At 50.3% G+C, this 16995-nt stretch overlaps 1 protein-coding gene across 5 annotated transcripts; it reads right to left on the bottom strand.

Annotated features, from left to right (window-relative positions):
• Positions 1 to 398: 398 nt before the first annotated feature.
• ZNF76 (zinc finger protein 76) lies at positions 399 to 16960 on the bottom strand. 5 transcript variants are annotated; one of them, XM_090025172.1, is made up of 15 exons: positions 16816 to 16960; positions 13420 to 13560; positions 12486 to 12566; positions 10008 to 10085; positions 8811 to 9013; positions 7420 to 7494; positions 6591 to 6707; positions 5656 to 5731; positions 5193 to 5318; positions 4177 to 4356; positions 3414 to 3647; positions 2889 to 3019; positions 1682 to 1834; positions 1469 to 1582; positions 399 to 1135 (listed from the first exon to the last, which is right to left on the bottom strand). In XM_090025172.1, exons 2-15 carry the CDS (start codon positions 13490 to 13492, stop codon positions 1031 to 1033), a joined length of 1746 nt encoding a protein of 581 aa, XP_089881298.1. In that variant the 5' UTR covers positions 13493 to 13560; positions 16816 to 16960; the 3' UTR covers positions 399 to 1030. The 5 variants fall into 5 exon arrangements, with proteins under 5 accessions (XP_089881298.1, XP_089881302.1, XP_089881299.1 ...); XM_090025176.1 differs by having other exon boundaries at positions 2889 to 2968; XM_090025173.1 differs by lacking the exon at positions 16816 to 16960 and adding an exon at positions 14024 to 14296.
• Positions 16961 to 16995: the final 35 nt, after the last annotated feature.

The raw sequence follows: 16995 nt of genomic DNA, 5'->3' as shown, positions 1-16995 counted from the left end.
TTAATGCCGAGGAAGGAAGAGAAGGATGGATATTTAGGAGCTCTGTTAAACAGGCAGTGAGCCAGCTCCTGCCTCCTGCAGGCTCTAGGGATGGGACGAGTGAGCATGGAAAGGATATAAAAACTTTAATCTGTTTCATTCCAAGTCATTATGTACCAACCCAGCCCAGCTCAGTCCCAGAGAAGTGTTGGTGTGCTCACACTGAGGGAGTGCTTGGGCCTGCCCCACAGCAGCAGAATCTGTAACTTGGCCATTCAGTCAAAAATGGGTGATGTGGGGGCAGGGCTGTGGCAGCCAAGTTGATGGGGTTTTGCCTCTACATGCTGGGGACAGACTGACTTCCAGCGTGGGGGGGTGGGGATATCACCGCTCAAAACACTGGGACTGGGACAGCCTGGGGTGCTTTGATGGTGCTTTATTGCTTGGGTGCAGATGCTGCCTACTTGCCACTTGTGCAGGAATTTCCCAGGAGGGGAAGGGGGTGGGGGTGCTCAGACCATGTGCCCATTCCTACAGGCTTTGGGGTAAGACTGCAGGAGCCACTGAACCACTGGCTGCCTCCCCTTGGCCCTTGCTGCTGGGATCTCTGCGGCTCCATGCACAGGGCGGAAGAACAGCACACCTTGGAAATCCTGGCCACAAACAAGTTAACAATGGGATAAGAGTTTTCTCCTCTTCAGGCCTAGGGAAGGTCCTTCGCCATGGAGAGTGAGCAGGTTCATCCTCGAGCTACAGCTTGGATCCCAGGACAGTTTTGGTGCTTCTTAGAAAGATGTCCTAGATATTCATGGGCAAGTCCTTTAAAAAGGATCCCAAGGCAGCCCAGACCTCTCTGCATGTGCTCTCACGGGCTGCCAGGTAACCCGGCCAGGTGCAGGTAAGAGACAGCATGGACCCCTCCTTGTATTTGCACACTGCGGTTTGTCTTCTGCGCAGCAACTGGCAGGGAAATCCCCACCCAAAAACAAGAGTCCAGTCACCGGCTGCCCTGGCTCAGCACGAGCCTGTCTATGCATACATCAGTGCAGCCTCAGCACCCGTTCTCAGACACAGCTGTGCCCAGTGTCACAGTCTCCTGTTGCATTGCTGCTGTTGCCATGCTGATGGCCTCCTCCAGGCTTTGCTGCTCTTCCAGCTACAGAGGGGAGGAAAGACGCACACAACTTCATTCTCTTAAACACTCCATGAGAGGCTGGGGCAGAATGAAGGGGTGAAAGGGAAAGAAAAGTGGTTGAAAGAGGAACATGAGTGCTGGGGAAACACAGCAGAGAGGAACACAGGTGCTGGGGTAGGGAGAAGGGTGCAGGAGAGGCGTTATGGTGTGCTGCATGCTCTCAAGCTTGCCATGAGTAATGCATGCAGTACAGCCACCAAGCAGGGGTGCAGTAAAGAGAATGGAAGGGGGATCTGGGTAGAGTCAGGTGCACAGAGAACAGGGCTCAGGCCCGGCCTGGTTCTGAGACAGTACCTGCACTGCAATATGAGTGCCACTGGCAGTCGCTAGCAATGCCACCTGCTGATGATGGAGAGAAGCTATAGCCGACTCTTCAGACAGGACAGCCCCGGGGGCGACTATTGTAATCTGGAAGATACAAGGCAAAAATAAATCCATTTACAAGCAACGTGCCCCAGGCAGAGTATTCCAAGTGAGGAATTGGGAGGGCTCCACTCCCGCTCCTACCGGCTGTGCCTCGGTGCCGTCTGCACTGACCACAGTCACAGTATGTGTGCCGGAAGCTGCGAGGTCTCCCTGTGGCACGGTGATGGTCCCGCCCTGTGTCACCATGCTGATTGCGCTGCCCAGCACCTGTAGGTCCTCATGGGACAGACTGACCTGGGAGGGCGAAACAGAAGGTCAGCCTCTGACAGGTCCATGGGGTGAGACTGACACCCAAGAGGGAGAACAAAGGGGCTTCTGGAGTGAGGACTGAGAAGCCAGACCCAGACATTCTTCCACTTACTGGCATTGCCAGCACCTTCCTTTTCTCTACTGCCTTCTGTGCCAGCAATTCCTCATTTTAGCAGCAAATGGTGCAAATATTGTGGCTTTAAATAGAGAGGGTTGGGTCCTTCTCAGGCTCCCAGCAAGTGGAGACATCTCATTACTCATTTTACAGATACACATCCAAGACACTGAGAGGTGAAGCAACTTTCATAAGACCAAAAGGCAGAGTCAATCCTACATCTGGGAATGCAACCCAGGAGTCCTCTCTGTGACCTCCAGCTGAAACCACTTGACCACAGACCCCTCCCACCCTGCTTGGGGGGGGCAGCTCATTTCATTTTTGTGGCACCCTAGTAACAAGGGAACTGAGAAGCCATTGCTTCCTTAAACTTGTGCTGCAGAAACAGCTCTTACATTCAGTTTGCAGGCCCTGCAGCGGCTGGCTGCTTCACAAGCACGGCAGGTGGAAGTGGTGACTGGCTGCTGGGGTGTCATTTACATACTACAAAAACATAATGACCAAACCCAGCCAACCTCAGCAGAAACTGAAAGGTGCTGCCATCTGATGACTGCCCAAAAGGCTACAGCAAATGTGAGGCTGTTTAGTTCCCAAGGGACACGTGCTCAGAGCACATGTAAAGTCTTGTCTAGCGGTAGTGTCCCCTTCTCTTGAGGCTGTAGGTGTAGCTGCTCTGCCTCTGTCCCTGACTAATGGCTGCACCTATTGCTGCCCACACAGCTTCTTCTCTCAGCAGAAGAGAGCTCCAAGGTGAAAGCTAAGATGAAGCCCAGCACACACTGCACACCCCAAACCAAGGACCCAACCCTCTCTATTTAAAGCCACAATATTTGCACCAGAGGACGATGAATGCACATGAGTGGCCAAGGTAGGACCAACACTAGTCACCACACTCCAGCCTCTGGATAGTCCTAGTCTCTGTACCTGCTGTGTCCCATCTTGGGTGATGAGTGACACTGGGGTAGGCGTACTGTCCTCCTCTTCCTCTTCCTCCTCCTCTTCCTCTGATAGGAAAGCAATATGTCGGCGTTTTGGTGAGGGGCCCTTCTCGGCAGCTTGGGCAGAAGGGAAGGGAAGCGTCAGTGATGCGGCCATGCTTGGTAATGTGGCACCAGATGTGGTACCTTCTCTATGACATCCATTATTGAAGGGATGGGACAATGCAGCAAACAGGAGCGTGGGACCATAATAACAGTGGCAGGACACTAGGCTGGGAGGTGGGGCTGGGGAGTTTCTTTCTTGGTGGCCAGAGCTAGGTTTGAAGAGGAGCCACCAAACCCAGGCTGCAGGATTCATCCTCTACCTGTGGCAACAGTCAGGTCCATGAGTGGAGGCCTTAGGCTCAAAGCTGTGTCTGAGTGACACCTGCAGGCCCAGTCTCTGGAGCCATTAATTTGCTGTACTATCTAACCTGAGCCCAGAGTGATTAACAGGGAAGGGGTCACTCACCTTCCAGCTGCTGCTGCTCGTAGAGGGCCTGCTCGCTCTCCTCGGTGGCCTCCAGCTCGCCGTGGGTGCTGCGCTTGTGCATGGCCAGTGTGGAGGTCTGGCGGTAGGTCTTCCCGCAGCTATTGCAGGTGTAGGGCTTGCAGTGTGTGTGCACCACGTGATGCTTGTACAGGCTGGAGTACTCTGTGAAGCGCTTCCCACAGCCTGGCACCGTGCACATGTATGGCTTCTCTCCTGGGGGCAGAGAGGGCAGACACGCAGTAGGGAGGTGCCACAGCACTCAAGTTTTGCCTGAGCTGCATCAGCCTCATCCTGACCATACCAACGGGGCCATGAGGCACAAGGAGGCAAGATGTGATCAAGGCCAACCAGAGAGTTAGTGACAGAGCCAGAAATGGAATCCAGAAGACTGTACCTTCCTGTGTTCAGACCAAATCTGTCTGCCTGGAAAATGCTGACCAGAGATTCTCTCATCATGCACACCTCTGTTAGACAGAGTTAAGCTTGACAGGGTGGTTACAAGCATACTGGGGGACTGGCAGGGTTACAAAATGCTTGGGTTCCTCCATATAAAGTGCACATGCACAGCTTTTTCCTGAAAAAGGCATGAGGTTTGTATTGTGGAAAACATGAGACCTGCTGAGTGACAGGATCAGAGCGAAGGCCACATTCACCAGCAGGTCTGCTGGGCGTCTGCTGCTTTCTTGGAGAGCTTTAGCTATTTTACAAGGGAATGGAGAGCTGTTCCATCTGCCCCCCTTACCTGTGTGGATCCTCATGTGATTCTTGTAGTTGGTGGCACTGGTGAACCCTCTCCCACAGCTGGGCTCGGGACACAGGTATGGGCGCTCCCCTGTGTGTGTCCGGACATGGACCTTCCGAATGTTGGAGGTGGTGAAGGAGCGACCACAGCCTTCGAAGGGGCATTTGAAGGGGCGCTCGCCTGTACCAACACCAAGAAAGGCACCATGAGGTTTCTGGGAAGCAAGGAGGACACTTAAGTAGGGGACAGGACTAGAAGTAGTGGCCTCAGGCTGCAGCAGAGGAAAATTAGGTTGGAGATGTGGAGGAACTTTCTGACTTGGAGGTTATGTGAGCACTGGAACAGGCTTCCTGGAGAAGTGAGGGAATCTACATCCCTGAAAATTTTCAAGAGCTGGTTGGAGAGACATTTAGTCAGGATGGTTTAGTCAGGAATGATCCTGCCTTGAGCAGGGGCTGGACAAGATGACCCTGTGAGGTCCCCTCCAGCCCTACTTTCCCATGATCCTATGACCTTGACATCACGGGAGCTGAAATAGAGATTCAGACCTCCTTATTCTGTCTGCTACATTGAAGAGTCCCCTCCATCCCATGCCCTTTAGGCACCTCAACAGTCAGGCTTGAACTGGACACAGCAAACAGGCAGAAACAAGGGACTGGAAACGCATGCCACTGCTTGGTGCCTGCCTCGGACACTTCCCCAGGGCCAATTCAGCCTCTGACAAGGCTGCCAATTGCAGCCACGTTCTGCTGGAAAAGGACTGAGACCCAAGCTCTTTTGACTGCCCTGCTTGTTAACATGCATTAGAGGGAATGGCTGAGGTGGCTATTGCTTCTTCCTCATTACGTCTGAAGACGAGACCAGGGCAGACTTGCACTGAGATACTAAGGACGCAGGACCTTCAGCCAGGGTGTGAGCACACAGAGATGCAAATCAGAGGGCAGTGGAGAGCACCTGCTGCTGTGCCCATCTTGGTGGGGAGCTCAGTTCTCTTGCCCTGCAGTGATGCTGCCCACCTGTGTGTGTCCGGGTGTGTTTCTGCAGGTCCCCAGAGGTTTTGAAAGCTTTGCTGCATGTGTCTTCTGGACACTTGTAAGGCTTCTCACCCGTGTGCGTTCTCACATGGCTCTTCAGCCCGTACCCTGAGGGGGAAAGAGGCCACATGCAGTTAGTGCTACAATCAGCGGCAGATAACATGACAGCACAGAAAGAATTTGGCAGTCTATGGATCGTAGTCGGTCTTTCTCCAAGGCCTGGAAACTGCAAGAAATGGTCCTCCTGGCCTGCCTGAAAATCCAGGTTCAAACCTGAGCACGGTCCAGTTAATTTTTCATCTTAACACAGTAAATGGAGTCACTAACTACACGCAGGGCCTTTCTGACCAGGCTTGAAAAACAAAGCTCCTGTTTTTCCTGGTGGAAACACAGAACCAAACCCCTCCAGGTGAGAGCCCCCTGATGAGGGACTGACAACTCTTACCTGTGGCGAATGCTTTCCCACAGCTCGGGAAATCACACCTGTATGGCCTGTCACCTGTGTGGGCTCGCTCGTGCACCTGGAGAGAGAGGACAGATATCCAATGCAAAGTCATGATTTAAGTGGGCTGAAGGGGGCACGGAAAAGGGGGATAAGGCAGGGAGCACGTTGGGACCCTTCTGCCACCCTAAGCCCAAGCTGCCATGTCTGTCCTCTCACCAAGCAAATGTGAGAGCTTGTTCCATGCCCTCACCCCCCCTAGCTACTGGGTTTGTTGGGACACATTTGGACTTCAATAAAAGGTGTAATTTGAAAATGGATTTGCCAACACGTGTTAAAACCCTGACACTAACAGGGTCAAGATTTTACCATGTTGGCTGGCTGGGACAACTCTTGGCAAGAGACCAAGGAACACATGGTAAAAACACAACAAATCAGCTCCTACATTTTTAAAACACAACCTTTTATTCCAGTCTGGATAAAGCCCCATCTAGCTGCTCTGTTCTATGTGAAGAGACTTGCTCGCAGCAGGAAAAAAAGTGTTTATTGTGTGTGACAAGGAAGCAGATCCATCTTACAGCTAGAGCAGACACTGGTGCTGCTCAGCTCTGCGTTGGAAGCAATGCAGCTTGGCAGCCTGCCACAGCTCAAAGAGGGATGGGCTGACTGTCTCACCGGGACCCAGAAAGGGCGTGGGGAAGAGAGTTCAACCTCTCTCCTCAAGGCACCTGTCTTCCTCCAAATCCTTGAAGGCTGAATTCAGCTCCCCAGGTGGCTAGAAGACATCACTGAGAGCGACACACTTTTTCTATAAGGATCCTGGCCTCTTTCCTCCTTGGTTCAAGTCTGTGTATCCCATAGGGCAGCACTCTGAGTCATCACTCTAGGATGGGGTAGGGTGCAGGATGAAAGCTTGGGTGTATCTTTAGCTGGCTTACCTTTAAATGGTGGGCTGTGGTGTAGAGACGGCCACAGCCTTTGTACCCGCAGCGAAAGGCTCTGTCACCGACCTGCTGCCCCTTCCCATTGCTGCGCACTTCCTCTTCCTGCAGATCCTGCCACAAGACACAAAAAAGCTAAACCAAAAGAGCAACCACACTGGTCCTTGCTGAGTCCAGATGGATCTGCACACACACAGTGCAAGCCAGCACTTAGATCAGGGCAATTGGAGCCAGGTTTCCAGGTTCTAGTTTCCAGCACACTGTGCACAGATCATTTCATTTCTCTGGGCTCCAGTCCACTCATTATAAACTAGGTAGATAATACTTATCCACCTTACACAAGGTTGAAAAGGGCTTTGAAAATCTATCCAAAGTGCTATGGAAAGGCTAAATTTTACTTGCATTATTTAGTACTATGCTATGAGCTGCATGAGGAAGTAATGCTGACCATCCTAAATTTCAGCCTGGCAAAATTCTCCAAGCCTGTTTTCCCAATGCATGTCATTTTTTGGAAGGGGAAATTAATATCATTAGTTTTGCCAAGAAGACAAAGAGACTATGAGCCTGGGCTAATATACCTGCAGGATGAATCTGCAAGCTTAAGAGCTGCATGATACAAAATAGCCACGTACTAGAAACAGGCAGATGGGAGCAGAAGGCAGTTCTAGAAGGATGTGGAATTGACCAAAATTGTCATTTTGGGTTGCTAAATCAAACCCGGCACACACAGGGTCCCTCTCACAGGTTGTGACCAGAACTGGAGAGGTGATGGGACAGAGCTCAGCCTCAAATGAGCCAGGGGAAAGTCCAACTGCAAAGTCCAAACCTGAGAAGGGGCATTGTTCGGCTCCTCTGGCTTCAAGTGGCAGATGCTAGCGACTCCCTCGTCGACCTCAGAGACCTGCAAGCAAAGAAAATTTGCATGTCCTTGTCCTTGCGCCTACTTGCACAGCACAGAACAGGTGACTGAGGCCTAAGCAATGACACGCTTATCCCAGCACTGCACAGTGGATCCAATGCTGCTTTTGGTCTTGTCACAGTAGGAAGGGTTGCAACTTGGTCCAGATGCTGTTACTTTGAAATGTTCCTGGAAGCATGAGGGCCAAGCACAAAGGGAACTTGTTACTGCTACCCACATTATTATTTTGAACGTGAACTTCAGGAAGATGACAGGTCCCAACACCCACTGCTTCAAATGGAGACCACTCGCAATAAGAGGAAGCACTGCAAGCTAGGTGCAGCAGTACACACAGCCACTTAGGCAGAGCAGCTGTTGGGGCCTGAATAGACAATGGATGTTAGGGTCATGACTGAAAGCCACCACTGACAAGAAACACCTTCCCTCCTTCTCACCTGCAGTATTACAAACCAACAATCCTTAGTGGAGAGAAGTGTGTCACATCACTAATTATTTCTACTGGGGAAGATTAGGATTCCTTATTGCTTAGACCAGACTGAAAAACATTCAGCCCCATGGGCCAGGTGATGCACCTCCAGGGGTGGGGCAAGTAATGATGGGACCAACCCCTTGCAAGCCAGCCCTGCTATCACAGCAGCTATGGCACCCACAGGGTGTTAGCCCCACTTCTGTTCACCCCACCACAGCATTTCTGACTTTGTGGACTTGGCTGTATGATATTCCCTTGAAGGTGACTGATGATATTAAACAAGACAGACTCCACTGTGTAAAGAGGTGAGAGGAAAAATAAGCTATGACCTTAGTGCCAGGGTATCAGTGGTACATTTTACTGTAAAGGCTGGGACATGGAGCTTCTGTGAGCTAAGCCGTTTGTGAAAGAGGCAGTTGATCAGAAAATAATGCAGCCTAAAAGCAATCTAGAGCAGGATCTTACTCTGCTCTGGAATCAAAATATGCTCCATAAACTATATCCTTCATCCACTACTGCAAGACGGCCCCCTCCAGAGCAGAACAAGGTAGCATTTAATAGCACCTGACCACATCATATCTGCAGGAAGGAAGATGAGAACACTAAATCCAGCTGAAACTTTAAGGGAAATTCAGATGCATCAAATTAAGTCACATCCAGTGAGGCATAAAAACAATAAGACACTGGCCTAGCTGTACAAAGCTCATTGTGCCTCACTGTGTGAGAGGCGAGGAGAAAGCTAGGCCATAATACAGGACCTGGGCAGTCCTGATTTGGTCTACAGGTCATATCCTGCCTACTAGCTAATCAGCTGTGTTGGCACCCTCACCTTGCTGGCGTACTGCTTGAGTGCGTTAATGGTGTCAGTGTCAAAGGCATCATCTTCCTCCTCCCCGGCCAACTCGCCCACCTCTGTTTGCGCCTGCACTGCCAGGATGGTGCTGCCAGCTGGCATAATCACGGGACGATGGATGTAGGCAGTGGAGCCGTCTTCCAGCTGAACCGCTTCCAAGGTGCTGGGGTCGTAACCCTCTGAAAGGGACCACAAAGATCAAACAGTAGTAGAGCTGCTGTGTGCTGACTGCTGCTCGTCTAGCTTTTGATCATTTAGAGTTGGTAACTTAGGGAGGACTACAGCTTCAGGGACAAGGCACTGTAAGTTCAGAAATCAAACCTGCTTTACTAATAGATCCCACTTCTAAACTAGAAGTATTAATCCCATTCCCGCGGGGCTGAGAAGGGCAAGAAGTGAAGGCTGGGACTGTCTAGGTAAGGAAGATGGACTGGAAGGGATGAGAGCCAGGACTAGGACTTGGAGAGTTGGAGGGAAGGGATCAGAAAGAACTGTGCTTAGCCAGAATGGGGAGAAAAGACCTACACCCACATCATCGTCCCCCACTTTGGAATGGATCACAAGATTTGCCTCACCGTTCCTCTGCCCCCAGCAACTGTCTGCAGAACCCACTGGAGAGGTTTGTGTCTCATATCTAGTATGGACCCACAAAGAGGGTGACAAACTACTACTATCATCAGCAACTCTGTTAGCTTAAGTGAGGGAAGTCTCTGCAGTAGACCCAAAGATTCTTGACCATAGATGACCCATATGGTGTGAAGGTGCCATCATATAATGGAGGACCTCTTTTTTAACTTGCTTTTAAAAGAAAAAACCAGGGAATTGCATACAGAAGAGCTACATTAAAAGAAGGTTATCAGGTTAAAAAGCTCAATGCCAAACTTCTGAGTGCCCATGGGACAGCATTTGGCCCTTGTGTCTGGATGCCTAATGATACAGCCTCTACGTGGAGCAATCTAATGGGTAAAGCAGCTGAACACTGCCCTGGAGAACTATTTCCGTTCTCTTTGAACAATAACCAATCCCCTAGCCACATCGATGTCTTTCTGAAGATGGCACTTATGTGTTCTGCCCAGTTCCTACCATCCAAGTGGCAGACAGTCTTAGAAACCTGTAACATTTTAACATCTCAGATGTCAGACACTGGGGGGAAGACAGAAGAATTCAGATTACCTTTAGGGGCAGTATGTATATACGCCATGCTGCCATCCTCCAACACAACTGGCTGCCCATCTTCGAAAGCTACAGACTCTGGGGGAAGAACAGAACACCAAACACACAAAGCACAGGCTGGGGCGAGGAATTTCACTGCAAGCTCTGAGAGTCAGTCTACTCAGCTCCCCATACACAGTAACTGTTCAGAAGGGCTCAGTTCAGAAGTGTCCTGCTGGTTTTCAAAGCCTGCCACAGTATCCAGCATTCACTGGTTATCTATGCAGCTTAGCGCTGCCACAGTTAACGAACTACTGAGCTTGAAAGACCTTCCACTCAACTCAGCAACGTTTCTTTGGAGATAACACAACTTACCTTCTGGACACTTAATTTGATCAAGGTTAACTCTTCCCAAAATGCTCTAAGCACCAGTGAGTAGAACCCCATGGGTTTGTGAGAAAGCAAAAACCCAGAAAAGGGGACATTTGAGAACACATGGAAACTTGACCATTCCCTCCAACAGCCCAATTAAGATTTTCAAGCATAACAACAAGAGTTATCCGGCCTCCTAGTTGATCTGATAATCCAGACAAGAAACAATAATACTGATAAGGGGAGGGAGGAATGAGGCACACACACAACCCTGGTATGGAGAGAAAGGGAGGCATGGGGGAATGGAAATGAACACAAAGTCCTCTGCCTAAGGGAAAAATAGGGCCCTGTGGTGTATGTGGGGGAAGAGGACAAGACAACCAAACCCCAAACGTGGAAAAGAAGGAATACAGGAACAGGAGCTATGAGGATTTCTACGGGGCTCTGGACATGGAGAGAGATAATGTAGGACTATAGCATGGCAGGGAAGAGAATCATAGAAAATTAGGGTTGGAAAGGAACTCAGGAGGTCGTCTAGTCCAATCCTCTGCACAAAGCAGGACCATCCTCAACTACCTCATCATAGGCAGAGGAAGAAAATAGGATATGGGGGGACTCAGGGCACGCATGCGCAGGCACCACCCTCCATCAGCAAGTAAGCCTGCCATGGGGAAGGGGGCAGATCAAGGCCTCTGCAGTGAGGCAGTGGGACAGGGGCTGGGGTGAGCAGGGCCATGGGGGCGTGTGCAGCAGCAGCCCCTCTCCCCTGCAGCCGCTCAGAGCCCGTGCCCACGCTGCCTGCGTTTTGTGGGGGGCTAAGCCCCATTAGCCCAGACCTTCTGCCATCTATGCATCTCATCCCAGCCAAGGCTTTGTCTAGCTAGGTGTTAAAAACTCCCAAGGATAGAGATGCCACAACCTCTCTGTGAAGCCTGTTTCAGTGCTTTACTACCTTCCTAGAGAGAAAGTTTTTCCCCCAGTATCTAACCTAAACTTCCTCAGCTGCAACTTGAGCCCACTGCTCCTTGTTTTGTCATCTGTCACCAGCTCCATCCTCTTTGGAACCCCCTTTTGGTAGTTGAAGGTTTATATCAAATCCCCCCTCAGTCTTGTCTTCTCCAGATTAAATAACCCCAGTTCCATCAGCCTCTCCTCAGAAGTCACATTCCCCAGGCCCCGAACCATTTTTGTTTCCCTCTGTTGAAGTCTCTTCAATTTGTCCACATCCTTTCTGTAGTGGGGAGCCCCAAACTGGACACGGGACTCCAGATATCACACAGAACCTCTGACATGGAGGAGGCAGAGGATATGGGTGCACACAACGCCTATGTTGAGTTTAGAATGGGGCTTCTGGTGCGGGAAGAAGTGGACCATGAAGGAAAGGCTTGGGGTGGGGTCGTGAACAGTCCCTGAAATAGCAGAGGGTGCAAAGGTCGCTCACAGGGGGACAATGGTGGGGTGAAAGGAGCCAGTTATCTCTTCAACAACACCTCACCACAGCTGGCACAAGATGATTATCCCCTGCTGCCCAGCCACAGGAAACTAATTCCCATAACCTCTCATCTAAGTTAGTTCCATCTCATTTCAAATCTGACAGGAAACCAGAGAGATCTAGCCAGTCTGAGAGAGATGTCGCTTCTAAAACTCCTCTTTGGAGACTAATCTAGAGTCTCTCCTTAACTGTAAAGAAAGAGTTGCTTCAGGTTCTTCACAGCTGAAAAAGATCACGCCTGGACACTGCCCATCAGACACACATACCTGACAAGCTTGCACAGAAAACCACAGTTTGCTGAACTTATTTTTAGATTTGTGAAATGACAAACACTGGGCAAGGGACTACAGGGGCCAAATCCTCCACTCTCTTCCCCTGTCGCTGCTTACATCAACAGTACATTTGGCGGCTTGTCAGTTCACTGCAAATTTCACAGGAAGTCAAGGGCTTTACACTTGCATTCAGTGTGGCCTGGTGGACCGGCCGCACGCACATGCACACGCACACGTTGAGGGCTGGAAGGCGCCTCTTCCAGGGGGAGCTTACAGGAGATGAGTCTAGAGTCACATCAGCAATGGCACTCTAACAAAACAAGGAGATATTCCAAATGCTTCCTGAATTCAAACTGCCCTCACCTTTCTGGACTGTCACTTGATGGATATAAGCTGTGGTCCCATCCTCAAGCTCGATCACTTGCCCTTCAATCAACTTCTCTTCTGCAAGGTTTTAAAAAGAAAATCGTCATCACTGATGGCAGTACTAATAAACCTCCCTGCCCACAGGATGGTTCTGTCCCTCCATAACCTTTTGCCCGGTCTTCTTAGAGAAACAGTTATATGGGCCAGTATCACAAAGAGTAGTGGGCGATCTGAAATACAGACCTACATAATAACAAGTCCTACAGTAATGATACAGTAAAGATACAGTAATGGGTATCTTTATAAACGCCAGAGAGAAGATAACGCCCCCCATCCTCTGCCCTTCGAAGGTGGCCTGTATGAAAGAAACACAGCAAAGGAATCTTAATTATAACTTTTTTTTTTTTAAAACAGGCTACAGGTTCTTTCACCAATTTTTTAACCAAAGAGGAGGAAACAGAGCAAAAATGCTGTAGTCTCATCGCTAAGTCTCAAGCCAGTAACTGATCAGAATAAATGATGGGGACTGCCTTTGACTTCAATACTCCTTCCCTACCTAACACTTAGCTCATTACCTGAGTAAGAAAGGTGTTAGTGCTAAGTTTACTCTATGCTCCTCAGACATGCTAAACTCCTAACTTGAGTTCAGTGGAAGATTTGGCTGAGTGAGGAATTGCAGCCCATATAATAGGTGAATGCTTACCGCTACTGGGTAAACCCTACCCTTTGTATGCATTTGCTCTTGTGCGTGTTATTTTCCCTAAGGCTGAGTTAAGAACCTACCAGAACCTACAAGGTCCTGACCCCAAGCAAATCTACAAGGCAAGTAGCAGGTAACATGCTACATGGACGACTTCATCAGATCTAATTTTCTGCAGCATCACACACCCAGTCGTCAAAGGGCAGGCTCTGCAGCCCCAGCAGCCCATACCTTTGATGGCCTGCTGAATATAGGCTGTTGTCCCATCGGTGAGGGTCACTGCTTGTAGGCCCAAGCTCTCCATAATGCCACGATGAGTGCTCCTCAGACATGAACTTCACTTTAATCAGCGCTCTCCTACAAAGCGGCTTTCTGGAAGAGGCGAAGAGATTTCTGCCTTGTTACAAACCTTAGACGAAAAGAACTTTTCAAACTAGATTGTCCCCCAAACAGGCTCTTTTTAGTGCAGAGGAGGCAACGTGTTAGTTGGACCCGGCTTGCCCAACATCTGTATAGATTGAATCAGCTTTAAATAAAGGTGCCAGAAAGCCCTGCTGAAGCACCCAATCTATACAGATGCTGCAGAGCTAGGTCTAAGCAACAAGCTGCCGCTTCCAGTAAAGCACTTCTTTTTTTAATGTCTGGAAGCAGTCCGTAAGAACAAACACACTCATGATCCTTTCAATATCCGGCCTGTGAATTGGCAGCATGTGGGTCACAGCAGGATGCTATGACCATAAATGGAATAAAACTTCATTGCCAAGTGCGCTGACAGATTCTCATTTTCTTTTCAGGTGCAATGACCATTTATTTAACAATCTCATGTAGTTCTTACCAAGCATCTCCTTAGGTCTTAAGGGACAAATCAACCAAACGGAAGCGTACTTCGCTATATGCTGGGACGGAACGGAAATCCTTTATCAAGGAGATACGTACACATCTTCATCCTTTCTTTACATTCATATTCTAACTCGCACCCTTCCCAGGAACGGGCTTTTTGCTTCTACTGAAAAGCAGATCCTTCAGGATCTTCCTTTTAAGTGAATCTATTACAAGCAGAGGAGGAGACTGGTGGTTTCCTCTCTTCACCTACAGAGTAGGCAGGGTATAAGCAGCAGCACAGCAAGATTCCTCTGTCAATATTCCCTGATCTTGGCCTGAAAGGATCAACATTGAGAGTCTGTCTTTATGGGGAAATTAACCAGAACAGAAAATTGTGGTATAAACTTATTCCAGAACATCTTCCCACGTGGGCACATGTATTCTATATTAAGAACGGTTGATCCTGGTTTAGCTTAACCTGCCTGAGAGCGGATTCAAGCTAAAGTGGAAGAAAGCGCTCTCAGCCCACAATAACAGCAATGCTCAGGGAGCTATTCCAGAATACTTCCTCACAAGAATGCAAGGGAAGGTCGGTTTCTGCTGTCTGCACAGTTGCCAATGTTTCTCCTGGCACCACTGCGACAGAGGTGAAATATCATTAGGTCCCATATAATTGTGATAGAAGCGAGCGCGAAGTCACTGCGCATAAAATTTTGGAACAGCAACAACTGTGGGAGTCACAAACAACTTGGGCTGGATTTGAATCTAGAGGAGAAAGACTCCTGTATCCCATGACCAGCTAGCTCCCTAAGCCATCCAGTCCCCTTGCAACAGCACTGTAATTTGAGATGTCAGTCACATGTGCCATCAATAAGTTATTTTAAATCAGAGATTTACAAGTTTCTTTCTTTCTAAAAAGTTTTGTTGTTGTTGGGGGTTTTTTGTTGGGTGGGGGGAGGAGGCCAGGATCAGAAGGGCTGATCAATTCTCCTCTTTGTCAGGTTGCCTATAGCTTCTATCGCTGTAGTATGTACTCATGTCCTAGAAAAATCAAAAAACTTTGCTGTTCAGTCCAGCAGCTCTGGGGACAGCGGTATGTTTATTCATGTTGCCATGCATTGCTGCAAACAGCCCGTGGCTCCAACATTGCAACATCCAAGCTACTGTCTCTATGGTGGGCTCAGCAATTTGCAGGAAGCATCATCAGAAATTAAGTCCAAATTTAATTTTCACATTTGAATCTTTGCTATTTTGCCAGTCCCCACTCCCTGCCTTTCTGTGGTATCAGATCTCTTGGGGGCACGGAAGAAAGAAGCAGAGGCAGCTCCCCGCGTACAAGGAGCGAGGATGCCCCAATCAGCCTCTGCTGCAGCAAAACCACTGAGGGCAGAGCCCGAGCGGGGGCTTCAGCAGCGCCCGTGTGCACGTGCAGCTGTTCTGCATGTGGACACTGGTGGAAGAGACAAGTTCAAGGTTAGCGTGGCATTGTCTGCCACCCTAACTCGCTGAGAATGCCCCTTTCCTGAACTATAACGGCGACATCACCACCCAGGTCCTAGCTGTAGCAGCTGTTGGGATATTCGGCCAGTCCCGTTACCTGCCTGCTCATCAGATTTCAAACCATTACCAGTTAAGCCAGTTTAATTATCCCCATTTTACAGACTGCCCAAGTTCAACAAGCAGACCAGTGTTAGAGCAAGGAACAGAATACCTCACCCCCAAGATACAGGCCAGCAGTACTCAGCCCACATGCCCACGCTGCCTCTACTACTCCTGCATTTACCCAACACCTTCTCCATGCCTATAACATGATCCCAGAAGGCTCAAGGGCAGGGATGGGCAAAATGCGGCCACATACGGCCTGCCAGGCCACTCTATCCGGCCTGCGGGGCCCCTAAAAAATTTAGAAAATTAATATTTATCTGCCCCTGGCTGCCTAACATGCAGCCCTCGATGGCTTGCCGAAACTCAGTAAGCAGCCCTCCGCCTAAAATAATCATCTGCCCCTGCTCTAGGGGCAGGTCTCATGTCGTCTGCGACCGCTGAACTGCAGCAGTGTCTTGATCCTGCCCAGAGATGCTACTGTGCAATTAAACAGTCACCCTAACTGCTGTAAACCACTTTAATATTAGTGTGCAAATACCCCCGCTAGTGACTTCATGCCAGCCCCGAAGGGCAATCCTCTCTGTGCGGGAACGCAGTCACACATGCAGTGATGACAGCTCATTAAAACCAGCTGGTTGGGGAAATGGCTGCAAGATGTTTAATTTTCCAAAGCAGCATGGACCAAACTCTGGAGTGGGGCCAATACAGGCAATGCTGGGGGGGGGCAGGGGGGGCTCATATTAAACATTGTTTTCAGCCCTCCAGCACCTCTCGCCGTCTAAACTGGGGGCCGACCTTTGGGGCAGGTGCGTGACCATCCCGAGGGCAGCTCCCATCCTCAGCCCGGTCTGCTTTCTGCTCCCTGCCCCCGTCTTGTTAGCTGCTCTGCTTTCTGCTCCACATCCTGCCTGATGTGCAGCTCCGCTTTCTGCTCCCCAACCTTCACTCCCTGCCAGATCTGCCTTTTGCTCCTGCCTGATCTGCTGCCTATGCCCCAACATTTATCCCCTGTCTGATCTGCTGCTCTGCTTTCCGCCCCTGCATAATCTGCTGCCCATTCCCCATCAGTTGTCCCCTGCCTGATCTGCTGCTCGGCCTTCCGCTCCCTGCCTGGGCCCCCACTCGGGAGCGCCCCCCGCCCTTGGCAGACCCGGCACCGCCGCCTCCCCTCCCCCCGCCTGCGCCGCCGCCGGCACCGACCTGAGGAAGCCCGAGCGGGCCGAGTCCGCCGCCTGCCCGCCATGCACCGCGCCCCGCCGCCGAGGCCCCGCCCCACCCCGCAACCTGCATGGTCCGGCCCACGCCCGGCGGGCTGCGGCCGGCCGCGCGCGTCCATCCAGGTTCCGGGGCCTGCCCGGCTCCGCCCCCCGGAAGTGTCGC

The sequence above is a fragment of the Crocodylus siamensis genome, chromosome 13 (genome assembly GCF_052110815.1).
Source record: "Crocodylus siamensis isolate JL-2025a chromosome 13, ASM5211081v1, whole genome shotgun sequence".
NCBI lineage: Eukaryota > Metazoa > Chordata > Crocodylia > Crocodylidae > Crocodylus > Crocodylus siamensis.
This window is presented reverse-complemented; position numbering and strand designations above follow the sequence as displayed.

What these genes read in the sequence shown, in the direction of transcription:
- ZNF76 (XM_090025172.1), bottom strand. Translation starts at nt 13,492, where the DNA reads ATGGAGAGCTTGGGCCTACAAGCAGTGACCCTCACCGATGGGACAACA. An exon ending in TGGGAAAGCATTCGCCACAG is followed by an intron (nt 5,319 to 5,655) that starts GTAAGAGTTGTC and finishes TTTCCCCCTCAG; the next exon opens with GGTACGGGCTGAAGAGCCAT. An exon ending in CCCAAGATGGGACACAGCAG is followed by an intron (nt 1,835 to 2,888) that starts GTACAGAGACTA and finishes TCGCCCTCCCAG; the next exon opens with GTCAGTCTGTCCCATGAGGA.